The 12,574-nt window shown below is 47.2% G+C and overlaps 1 protein-coding gene across 4 annotated transcripts in view; it reads left to right on the top strand.

The window, feature by feature from the left end:
* The window catches only part of SCN8A (sodium voltage-gated channel alpha subunit 8), a 172,543-nt gene that overhangs the window by 59,403 nt on the left and 100,566 nt on the right, over nucleotides 1-12,574 (top strand). For all 4 annotated transcript variants that reach the window (XM_030884781.2, XM_030884780.2, XM_004711370.2 and 1 more), the window contains exons 6-9: nucleotides 5,470-5,691; nucleotides 8,460-8,523; nucleotides 9,734-9,875; nucleotides 11,935-12,141. In XM_030884781.2, the coding sequence (XP_030740641.1) occupies nucleotides 5,470-5,691; nucleotides 8,460-8,523; nucleotides 9,734-9,875; nucleotides 11,935-12,141 (635 nt within the window). The remainder of the gene's footprint in view (nucleotides 1-5,469; nucleotides 5,692-8,459; nucleotides 8,524-9,733; nucleotides 9,876-11,934; nucleotides 12,142-12,574) is intronic.

Below are 12,574 nucleotides of genomic sequence, written 5' to 3'. Positions count from 1 at the left end.
CACCCCCCGCATAGAATGGGACAGTGCATAGTGGTACCCCAGGTTCTACAAATGATGACAGTAGTAGCAGTTATGACTCTGGGGAAGAAACCTAAGACCGAAGATGGGGATCAGGATGTAGACCTCCTATTCAGAGTGTGAAATCGATGCCGGATTGCCATTTCTGGAGGCGTACCCGTGAGGCAGCTTGGAGAGGCTGCCGGGGATGGAAAGCCATGTGCAGGGCTGGTGACAGGTCCCTGCGTGGCACTGATGGTTTGCTCTCAGGTACACGCCTGCCTTGTTGCCCGGTTGCCCAGTTGAAGAGACTGCGTTTTTCACAAATGGAAGAGGGTGGCAAGTCTGTTGGTGCGGTGCCATTCTCCCAACAGCAGGTGCTCGCGTCCTTCTCCATGTCCCGTCTTGGTAATTCTCACAGCACTTCATACGTTTCCATACCGCTCCTGCACACCGAATGGACGGCAGCGTGGTGTAAAACCTAACCTCCACATGCGCTGGGAAATCAGATGACTCGTGTCTGGCTTCACCGCAACATTCACTCTCATGGTGACGGTCTGGGATTGAGCCGCCATCTTTCCGAGGTGTCCGGTTGGAGCCCACTCCGCGGGGCGGTGGAAGAGAGGTGCGACAGGTAACTTCTCTGAAGTTACTGGCTGGAGCTGGCCACCCCCGTAACACATCGGGCTGCCAGGAGTCAGAATCGACGGCAAAGGGCTGGGGCGTCTGGGGCTGACAGCCAATAATAAACCAGCTCTCCATGAGCTAGTGGCATTGTGACACATACATTACAGGGTGACTTTTCACCTCAAGTCCATTCAGTCCTTTTAGGGTTAGGGGACCTTTTCGAGTTAGCTGCAGAATTCGGAGTGTTTGCAATGCAGCCAATGATGTCTCTGATCCCCAAAGTAGAGCCCCCCCCCTTGATGAGGGCTCCCTTTTCCTAGAACAACCAGCCACACGGCATCCGTGGATGGCCGCCGGCCTCCCCCGTGGCATCTTCAGTAGATAGAAATGCTGAGTGTGTCAGGACTGCTGGATTAGAGAGGAAGGCGCCCAAGTCACCCCAGGCTTTGTGCATTATAAAGTTGTACTTCAGTTGCCTTCCCTTAGATTCAGGGGTGGGCTGATCCCCATTCTTATTGCTAATTCAGGACCTGAACATACATCACTCATGGTCTTGCTTTTGCTTCCAAGGGACTTGGTGCTAAAGGAATCAGTTGTGGAAGGAGCCCCTTTCCAAATTTTCTTTGATCTGGAACTTGCCAGGCTCCACTCAGCGCTAGAATCTTCTGCTTAGGAGTTGATAAGCCTTCTCACTTTTTTTGGCTTTTTTTTTGGTGCCTTGACCTGGGTGTAAAAATGAACTTCTGAATGACAGGGCCACGGTGGCATTTTCTGCATGCTGTGACCATGGATGATTAACTAATGCAGGGTGTGACAATCTCCTAACGCAGTTTCTCAGAGGTTTTTTAGAGAGTCATGCTGGTATAGAGAGCTCCACTTCTCGACCTCTTCAAAACCAAGACTTGTCCTCGACCCCTCAGCACCTTCTAGATACCGTTTCGTTCTCTGTGGAGTCATGGCTTGTCTCCTTACTACTTCCTCTCTGCCCTCCACAGCCGTGGTGTCGGAAATGGTGAGCCCTCTCCTTCCCACCCAGCTGCAGACGGAGAGTGTGGTGAAGGGACTGGGCAGACTGTATTCAGACTGCTTGTTCCTTTTCACATGTTCTTGTGAAAGAAGAACTTTTCCATTGCTTTTCCATTGCTCCTTTCCCCAAAGATAACAAACGTCTAACACAGTGGTCGCTGGTGGAAGAACACTGGGACTTCCAGACCTCGCCGGCCCACTTGGGAGAGCTCGTATAGTTTGGGTCACACCTTGGGGTGTCAGTCCAGTCTAGAGTGAATGCACCTAATCTCCAGGTCTACCCACTCCCTCCAAGATCTGGCAACAGGCATGCTGACCGGGCTCTCCTGCACGCCTCGGACTTGTCCGGGCCCACGGCTGCCTTTGGGAGTTAGCGGACTGTTCTTCCTGCGGGCCGAGAACTGCTTGTCATCCCTGCTAGGCTCTGTCCAGCATCAGTTTTGTTGAAAACTGGCTCGTGTTTCAAACCACTCAGCTCTCCCAGTCTGAGCCACACACTGGGGAATACAGGCTTGTTTTATTTATAATCTGGCCGTACTCCTGGCGGAATCCTTGATCCCAGTAGACGTGGCTGGTTCCTCTGGGCTTGAGCAGGCTTCGTTCGTGGGTTCCAGGGCTTGGCAGACAGGATGAAAAGTGACAGGAACACCAGGTCGCAGAGCAGAGTGGAATTCTGCAGCAGGAGCATCACCTGCTTCTCAACATTCCTTAACTGGCCAACTCGCTCTCTGGCGGCTGACCTTCTTTACATTGGGGTCCAGCTGTCTCCTCTTGACCCACATACAGTACATGAGTCAAGCGCTTCTGCTGAGGCGCATCCCGATGCGGGTTCCTGTTAGCCTTTTCCAAGAGATCTCGCTGTCCAATTTGCCCCCACGTGGCTTCTGTCGCACCCTCTGGTGTGTAGGAGTCATTTGCAGGAGCATTCTGCTCAGTTTTGGATCGTCCCCTCTCAGTCAGTATCTTGCTTGTTCTCGGGTGGAGGGCTGCGAGCCAACAGAAGCAGCAAGACGGCTGCTCCTCCTCGCAGCCAGAGCAGCGGCGCTCTCCCGTGCTTGCACGCATCCGGTCAGGAATCCTCCCAGCCACTGCTCGCCTTCCTTGACCTGTGGTGGCGCGGGCCGGGGAAACAGGTGCTTGCTTGGCGGCACTTCGCCAGCACATCAAGCAGCCACTGCCGGCAGGACCGTAGAGCTTGAGCTTAGGAGGTGCACAGATGGCGCCATCTCCATCAAGTTGGCACTGGTGCCTGCAAATCTGGCCATTTTGCAACGATCGGCCCTAATGGAATGAAGAAGAGGCCTGGCTGAGACCTGTGTACTACCCGGCAAGTGTTCTTCCCATTTAATATTGATGGCTGGGTGATTGGGGGCCTTCCTGCCCTGGAGGCCCTGAGCCGCCTCCCCTTCCTGGTCCCTGTGCTTTCTTCCAGTCTGCTGCTAGTAATCTGGATGAGCGTCCGGGAGGGGCCACCTTTTAGCTCATCTTACTGAGAGGATGATTCCTGCTTCCATAGTACCTGTGTCTCAGCCCCTGTGAAGCAGCAGCAGCAGTCGGATCCTACCTATTTCAAACTTTTAAGTTTCTACTTTAAACGTATTAAAAGCAAAAAGAACTTTCATCCAAGAGATGAATGAGTTAAGGCCCAGACTTAAGCTATTAACCTCTGAGAAATCCTCCTCTCGGCAATCAGGAGCCACCTTCATAGACGTCATCAGCCACGGCCTTGGTTTTATGGAGACGCCACATGCAGCCAGCCTGCTCCTCCTGTGAAGAGTCATGACCTCGGAAACCCGCGGGGCAGTGTACCCTGCCCTATAGGGTCACCATGAATCTGAATTGACTCAGTGGTAGTGAGTGTGGTTTTACACGCTTGTTATTAGCGTATAAGCTCGAGCTTACAGCTGATTTCCCAATTCAGTTATCATAGAAAGATCCTGTGCTCTTCAAAGAATTGATCGTGTGAACCATTCAGGAGAAATGGTTGTGTAAGGCCCTCATAAAGAAGCCCGGGGAAAGAAATTTGACAACCATTCTCCAGGGATCCATTTAAGTATTCTTTCAAGACAACATCAAAACAACGGCAATAGAACTGTGTAAGTTTAGGGGCCCCGGATTAATCTGTCGACCTACTACAGACCGGCCCCCACCCAGCCAAATTGAGTGAGAACTTTTTCCTGAATGATTCATGGAAAAAGCTTCTTTCCTAACTGCATGGTGTCAAAGTTTCCTAGAGGTTTGGGAATAGTTGTCTGAAAGGTGTACTACCAGATTTCAAAACTAATAAACCTCCCTTCCCTAGTTTAAAAGACTCTGGGCAGGAAATCTTCAGCCTTTCCTCCACGGCCCTCTGCAGTGTAGCGCTGCGTGTGTCCATGTTTCAGAGATGGAAAATGACTGCACGGTGACCCCCAATCCATTCTGAAGTAGGTTAAATGGTAATGAGTGAGCTGGGACCATAATTCTGACCTTCGGATGCTCTCAGCACAGCCTTGGGAGCGACAAGGAGCGGCGTGTGAAATGCCTGTGTCCTAGACTCAGGCAAGTGCTCTGCTGTCTCTAGTGGCCCCAGTCTCCGTGGGTGGCCCATTCAGTAAGAAAGCGTAGGCTCTACCCTCTTCCTTTGGCTTCTCTATCGTCCAACCTTTGGCTCTTTCTTGCCCTTGATATCTTCTTCACGATATCCTCATGAGAGGATAGTAACCTTCTTATTTGTTTATTCTTCCAATACAAATGTGTGCCACATCCTATTCTGGCCACAGCATCCATCGCTGCTGCTGGATTCAGATTGACATCACTGGACAGTTCTAGTTAATGACTTGCAAGTTGCAGCAAAAGAAGAGGCATCTCCATATTGCCCCTTAGATGATCGCCATACCAAGTCTGCAGTGTTACCCCATCAAATCCCTTTTGAGGTAGGCAGCATATGCGTAAGAACGATAGCTATGAGTATCGATCTGCCTATGAGCCGGATGCTTTATTCATCAGCTTACTTGATAAAAATTGATCATGTCAATTTCTTTTTACAGATTCATCACCTGAGGCTAACATTTAAATCATTGGTGGTGTGCTAAGTACCCAGGGAAGTGCTTTACACACTCACACTTAATACTCACAACCCCAGCGACAGTCAACCATCCTTAGCCCCGATTTCAAGATGGCAGGAACGGAGGCTCCAGGAGGGTCAGTGCCCTGCTCAGGCACACAGTCAGTGATCGACCGTGCTAAAACTTTCCAGTGATCCACCCAACGTCCGCCTTTTAAAATACGAGAAAATAATCACAAAAGGAAATAAATAAGTACTACAAAGGAAAATAGAGTGCTATCAAGACACTCATCATAATGAGGGGCAGTTGACATGTCAGGGAAAGCTTTGTGGGAGCATCTGTATTGAAGGTAACACCTCAAAAGTGAGGAGGCAGGAGGATGACCTGCAAGGGAGCATTCCAAACTGACCTAGTCGCTTGTGGGAAAGCCCTGCTGCAAGACCTCAGCTCCCCCGAGGGGCCCGGAAGCAGTTAGCGCAGAAAACTACACCCAAGAGGAAAGGAGACGGGCTGGTAAAAAAAAAAAAATCATTGACTTAAAAGATAAGACTAATCATAACAATGACTGACAATTCATAAAAACGACTGACTGAAAATTACTACTGCTGTTGGCCATTGTTCCTCTCCTCACGGTACCCAAAGATGAATCGGCCATTTGTCAAGGTGCTGCTTGGGAAAGGCGTAGAAGAAACCTTAAGTAGCTAAGAGGGAGGCCGGGGGAGGTGGGGAGGTGTATGAGGTGGCGCTGATTCTGGGGGTTCTATCTCCTCAGGCCTGAAGACAATTGTGGGTGCCCTGATTCAGTCTGTGAAGAAGCTGTCCGACGTGATGATCCTGACAGTGTTCTGCCTGAGCGTGTTTGCCTTGATCGGACTGCAGCTCTTCATGGGGAACCTGCGAAACAAGTGTGTTGTGTGGCCCATCAACTTCAACGAGAGCTATCTGGAAAATGGCACCAAAGGCTTTGATTGGGAGGAGTACATCAACAATAACAGTAGGTGGCCCTTTCTCTACAAGAGGAAAAAGGCAGGCCTGCCCCTAGTTTACATGGTCAAACACCGCCACTGGGCTTAGTTGGGGCCAGACAGGAACGTAGGGTTAGTAGCCCTGCAAGTTTATTCTCTTTCCTTGAGGTAGGATTGTGTTCAAAGCCTTCAAGGACTCCCTTCTCCTCACCCTCTCTTTTTTCTCTCCCTTTGCCCCTGCCCCCCCCCCCATCCCCACCCCCCCAAAAAAGAGTTGCTTCTTTACATGACTCCCTAAGTTTTTGCTTTGAAATTCAGGCTCAGGAATGTGATAAAACTCCTTTCCCTAAGCTGGAGTGTCTGGGATATTTACACATTTAGTCCAGAAGATAGCTAGTGAGGAAGAACACACTCGACATATCTTAAACTGAAAGAACTCAAGACAAACTCCAAGCTTTGAGCTGCAATATTAAAAGATTCTATGGGGAAAAATACTGACTGATGCAGGCAGCATCAAGAGAAGATAGAAAGCATACAGAGTCACTGTACCAAAAAGGACTGGTCAGCCGCCCACCGTGTCAGGAGGTAGCATATGAACAAGAGCCAATGGTGCTGAAGGAAGAAGTTCAAGTTGCACTGAAAGCATTATCCAAAAACAAGGCACAGGAATTGATGGAATTCCCATCGAAGTGTTTCCGTGAGCTGACGAAGCACTGGAAGCACTCTATTTCTCTATGCCAGGAAATCTGGAGGACCGTTCCTTGGCCGACTGACTGAAAGAGATCCATATTTGTACCTATTCCAAAGAAAGGTGACCCAACAGAATGCTCAAACTATAGCATAATGTCATTAATGTCACACACAAGTAAGATTTTCCGAAAATCATCCAACAATGGTTGCAGCAGGACATTGACAGGGCGCTGCCTGAGGTTCGGGCCCAGTTCAGAAGAGGACGTGAAACCAGGGAGTTTTTTTCATTGCTGACATGAGATGGATCTTGGCGGAATGCAGAGAATACCAGGAAGATGTTTCCTTTTGTTTATTCACTCTGCCAAGGTATCCGATGGTGCGTGGGTCATAACAAACTATGGATTCCCTTAAGAAGAATGGGAATTCCAGAACACCTAATTGCACTCACGTGGAGCCTGTACACGGATCAGGAGGCACTTGTGGGAACAGAACGGGGGAATACTGCATGGTTTGAAATCAGGAAAGGTGTGCATCAGGGTTGTATCTTCTCACCACACTTATTCAATCTGTGTGTGGGGCAAATAATTAAAGATGATGGATTCTATGAAAAAGAAAGCCACATCAGGATAGGAGGAAGGTTTATTAATAACCTGCAATGTGCAGATGACACAACTTTGCCTGCTGAAAGTGAGGAGAACTTGAAGCACTTGCTGATGAAGATCAAGGGTGGCAGCTTTCGATGTGGATTACAACTTAATGTAAAGAGAACAAAAATCCCCACAACTGAACCCATAGGTAACATCATGATGAATGGAGCAAAGGTTGAAGTTGTCAAGAATTTCATCTTGATTGAATCCACAATCAATGCTAATGGAAGCAGTAGCCAAGAGATCAAACCACGCATTGCACTCGATACTCATTGCTACACAAGAAAGGCCTCTTTCAAGTGTTGAAAAGTAAGGAGGTTGCTTTGAGGACTAAGGCGTGCCTGACCCAAGCCATGGCATTTTCCATTGCCTCGTATGCACGTGAAACTTGGACATTGAATAAGACCAAAGAAGAATCCGTGTATTTGAATTAGGGTGCTAACGAAGACTATTGAAAGTACCACGGACTGCCAAAAGAGCCAACGAATTTGTCGGGAAAGGAGGCCAGCCAGGGTGCTCCTTAGAAGCAAGCTTGTGGAGACCTCAGCTCACATACGTTGGCTGTGTGGTCAGGAGACCAGTCCCTGGAGAAGGACATCATGCTTGGCAAAGTAAAGAGGCGGTGAAAGAGAAGGTCCTTGGTAAGATAGGCTGACACAGAGGCTGCCGCAATGGGCTCGACAGATGCGCAATGGTGAGGATGGCCCCGGACCAGGCAGCATTCCGCTGTGCTGTGCGCAGGCTCACTATGAGTCGGGACCTGACAGCAACACCCTGCCTAATGACACCATGCTTTGTTACTCCTACCAGGACTTTAGTCTTTGATCTTGTCTAGGGATCAGGCACAATTGGTCTTGAGGAGTTTTAATACCTTCATTTTAAGAACCGAAGCTTTGGGGTCTTATGGAAAGGAAAGTTTGGTGCATTAGTACTTCTGTAAGTTAACTTTAAAAGTTAATAATACCACTATCAGTCACTCCTGCAGAAATACAGGCAGTTCAGTAGCCCAAAGGAAAATATTTCAGAGGGGATCTCAGGAACGCATACAGGAAGAGAAGACATCTCTCCTAGTTCAAAACAGGACATGGTAACCAGCGACCATTGAGGATTTTTAGAATCTTTCTGATAGAGAAGTTTATAAGGTTAGCAGGATGGAGTTGTAGAAAGGAGTGAAAAATTCAGATAACTCACTTTCTGCTCCCTTGGAGACAAATACCAGAGCCTCGCATGACAACGTGAAGTAGAAGTTCAGGTATCTCTGGCTGCATCCAGGGACTTAGGGTCACTCCTTTGCAATGTAAATCTCTGCAGGAAAATCAATCATGAGAAAACTTTTCAGGTTTCACTGTAGTCAGAAAAGATTGTGTGAGGTGAAACCAGGAACTCTTTTCTGCTGGGGCTAATTAGGAACTGTAGAATCAGATTCTCTCATTGACTTTACTTTATTCAAACTTTTCTAGCCAATTTTTACACAGTTCCTGGCATGCTAGAACCTTTACTCTGTGGGAACAGTTCGGATGCTGGGTAAGTCACTCACCTAATTTTGTTCTCCTCCCAATTTTATTTGCATAAAAATTAGCAATTTTTTTCTACTCTCCTTGTTTTTGTGTACAGGTAGCAGACCCTAATTGGGCCTTACCTACAGGTTGACCCCGATATTCTGTTTGTTTCTTATTTGTCCACTTATATTTGACATTTCGCTACTTGAGGAGTATGCCGACATTCTGAGACCAAAATCAAAAATGTAAAAGACTGGATTCTATGTATAGAATTCATAACACCCGCTCTCTTGCCTGCTTCATGTTCAATATCTGCATTCTGCAATTAACAGGAATATCGGCTACTCTCTTGTTGATAGCTTAGTGCCTGAGAAAGATCCAAATTATGCCAGTCCTGCCAGCACAGGGGAAGGAAAGAGTAACAGCGTACCATTCCAACCCTTTGGCAAGCCACTTAACTTACCTGCACCTCAATTTCTTCATCGATCAGTGGATCTAATAGCTCATGCTCTGTCTTTCGAACAGAGTTGTTGTAAGAAGCCAACTGGAGAACATACATGAGAGTCCTTTGTCACCAGAATGCTACAAATTGTGGTGGTTTCATTGCCCATAGTGTGTTGGCCCTTTAGGAATTGGTATTTTAAGTCAGCCATGACAATGAGAGGTCTGCTTGATTTCTTTATTGCTTATATACTAGAAATTGCACTGCATTAATATCAAGTGATATTATTCCACTGCATGTGCATAATGTATTTTGATAAAAGCCAGTAGTGAAGTATTATCACCAAGGTCATTGAAGTCTCCAGGATGACCAAGTTGTCACAGTGAGTATCAAGACAACAGACAGAACAGAAGGTGCTAGCCATTTGTCCTCTGTGATAGTAGCTAAACTGAATTGAACATTGATGGGAATTTAGGACGGTGGTTCTGAAACTTTGCCATGCAGAAGAATCACCTGGCATGCCCCTTAAACATCCAGATCTGTAGATTCCACCACCAGAGCTTTTAATTCCTGGGCCTTGGGTAAGACACAGGCACATGCATTATTAAGGAGCATGTCAGATTATTTTGATCCTATGCTGTCCCAGGACATCATTAAAAAAAAAAAAAAAATCCGCCTATTTCCTTCTTCCAATGTGTTGGTTATTGAGTATCTCCAAGGTCATGGAGGTGGCCTGCAGCTGATAACTGGGTGGACGTAGTTGGGAAGCACTGACTGCCCTTTCTCGCTTCAGACAATGCCCAGAGGGATACCAGTGTATGAAGGCAGGAAGGAACCCCAACTACGGTTACACAAGCTTTGACACCTTCAGCTGGGCTTTCTTGGCACTGTTTCGCCTTATGACCCAGGACTATTGGGAAAACCTGTATCAACTGGTGAGTAAGACTTTCTCTGTTTGTTCTGTGATAGGGTCCGCGTGAGTGTACGTGGAGTTAGGGTCATTCTGTGTCAGAGACTGTTGTATGAGACCTGAGAATGGCTCTCCTCCACCTGTTTACATCTGTCTTTTTATGTCAATCTCATTGCAAACAATGATAAAAATGGTCTCGCAAAATGGGAATTTCGTGTGGTTAGGACTTGACCCTGAAGTTGAAATTTGTCTGTTAATGTTCTTGATTGGAGGCTAGCAGATAAATGGCATAATGTCATATAGTCTTCTCTTTTCTCATATAAACATATGTAACGAAACATTTCCCATTTCAACATTTATACATGTACAGTTCAGGGGCATTGTTATGTTATTATATCGTCCAAGCGTTGCCATGGTCTGGTTCCATCTTTTTCTGTCACCCTTAGCGCTCAGTGTCCCCTAAGCGTCTACTCTCCCTTGCCATCCCCCATCTGCCCCTTGTAACCACTTAGATCGCTATACACTTGACTGGTGTAGACTTTGATATTAAGGGGCTCATACGGTATTTTTCCTTCATGGCTGACATGTCATTAGTGTGATGTTCTCAGGGTCATTTCTCGTTGTGACTGGTGCTATTCCACGGCACGTGTGTATCGCCTTTTGTTCATCCACTCATTGGCATATGTATTAGTCTAGGTACTTTGGAGAAACAAATCCACAGCAACTCATGTATAAGAGAGAGTTTTATGCAAAGAAAATGTGCATCACGAAAACCCAATGCTGCCCAAGCCCACAAGTCCAACATTAACCCATACCCAACACCAGTCCACAAAGTCCTTCACCTCACAAAACAGAGGCAATAATGCTGACTGCAGGAGGAAAGCTGAGTCAGTGAATGTGTAAGCATCTCAGCACTGGCAGGGGTCTCCACATGGCTGCTCCAGCACCCAGGGCTGCTTCGGGATAGATCCATGCGGCTTCTCCTTGGGGATGTCTTGTAGGAAATCCATCTTGCAAGCTGAAGCAGGGAACTGCTAAGGCAGCTGCACCCGATGCAACCATCACAAAACAAGAGACCCGAGAACTAGAAAGGCGAGGCTTCACCACCCATTTATCCCTCCGCCTTTCAACCAGCACCACATGTGATTATCGGCCAGGCTGGCACAATTAACTAACTCAGCGTACAAATACCTGTTTATATCCCTGCTTTCAATTCTTTGGCTGTCTACCCAGGAGTGGAGTTGGTAGACCACATGGTAATTCTGTTTAACTTTCTGAGGAACCACTAAACTGGTGGCTACACCATTTATTATTATCAGTGGATGAAGGTTTCAATTTATACATATCCTCATCAATGTCTGTTATTTTCTGGGTTTTTGGATTTATTTTGGTTTTTTGTTGTTGTTTTAATCATAACTGTTTTAGTGGCTATGAAATTATATCTCAGTGTGGTTTGATTTGCATTTCCCTAATGACTAACAGAGAGATTCTCTGCAGATGGTTACACATTGGGCTGCTAACCATAAGGTTGGGAGTTCTAAACCACCAACCGCTCTGCCAGGGAAAGAGGAGACTTTCTACTCTGATAAAGCGTTACAGCCTCAGAAACCCGCAGTAGCAGATCTGCCCTATCCTATAGGTCGCTATGAGTTGAACTGACGCTGTGGCAGTGAGTTTTTGAGCTTGGAATGACGAATAACATTGAGCATCCTTTCGTGCGTCTGCTGCCTGTTTATAGTTCTTCTGTAATGAAATGGCAATTCAAGCCTTCTGTCAGTTTTTTACTCTTTTCTTTGCATTGGCCTTAGAACCATCTAAAAACATCAAATAAAATTCTTAACCCAGAGTTTTCTGTCACAAGACTGTCTAGGGAGTCTGGGAAATTCTACTAACCCGTGGTGTGCAGTGGAGGTAGGCCGTTCAGCGACGAGTGCTGCTAGCCGCTCGGCAGTTGGAAGGACACCGAAGGACTGGGCCCCGCACAATGCCAGGAATGCCCTCGCAAAAGAGCATTAGCCCACGAATGGTTTCCAACCTGGTCTGTTCGCTCCAGGTGACTCCGAAAATGGTCTTTGTCTTTCCAGACCTTACGAGCGGCTGGGAAGACATACATGATCTTCTTTGTTTTGGTCATCTTTGTGGGCTCGTTCTACCTGGTGAACCTGATCTTGGCTGTGGTGGCCATGGCGTATGAAGAACAGAATCAGGCAACGCTGGAGGAGGCCGAGCAAAAGGAGGCCGAGTTCAAAGCCATGTTGGAGCAACTTAAGAAACAACAGGAAGAAGCACAGGTTAGTGAGCAGCCTGAAACCGGCCTTGCTGTCAGAGTGAGGACTGAGGTCCCGGCCAGTTGCCGGTCCACGCGGCCTTTCCTAGGCACACTGTCAAATCGGGGGCATTTCCTGATTGCAGGAGGCTGGTGTAATTATTCCATTGTGTTCATGGCCTAATTGTGTGATGATACAATCTTTCTTTATAACTTTCTCGGCTGTTCAGTATTCAACTGTGTTAATGGCTGGAGAGAGAAAACGTGGCCAGAGGAATGTATATGCCACTTGAGGGACGCATAGCCTTTTGATGAGGAAAATGTCAGGAGCCTCTTCAGAGGTTCTGTGATCGTAAACGTATTGGTTCTCATTGAAAAGACACACACAGCAGTAAAGTAAGATTTGGGAAACAAATTTGTGGTTCCCCCAACTCTAATAATTTACTTTCCAATCTTGT

This window comes from Echinops telfairi, unplaced genomic scaffold (genome assembly GCF_000313985.2).
Source record: "Echinops telfairi isolate 266 unplaced genomic scaffold, ASM31398v2 ScPeMD7_12;HRSCAF=54, whole genome shotgun sequence".
In the NCBI taxonomy this organism is placed as follows: domain Eukaryota; kingdom Metazoa; phylum Chordata; class Mammalia; order Afrosoricida; family Tenrecidae; genus Echinops; species Echinops telfairi.
Note: the sequence above shows the minus strand (reverse complement) of the source record. Positions and strands in the feature narration are given on the sequence as shown.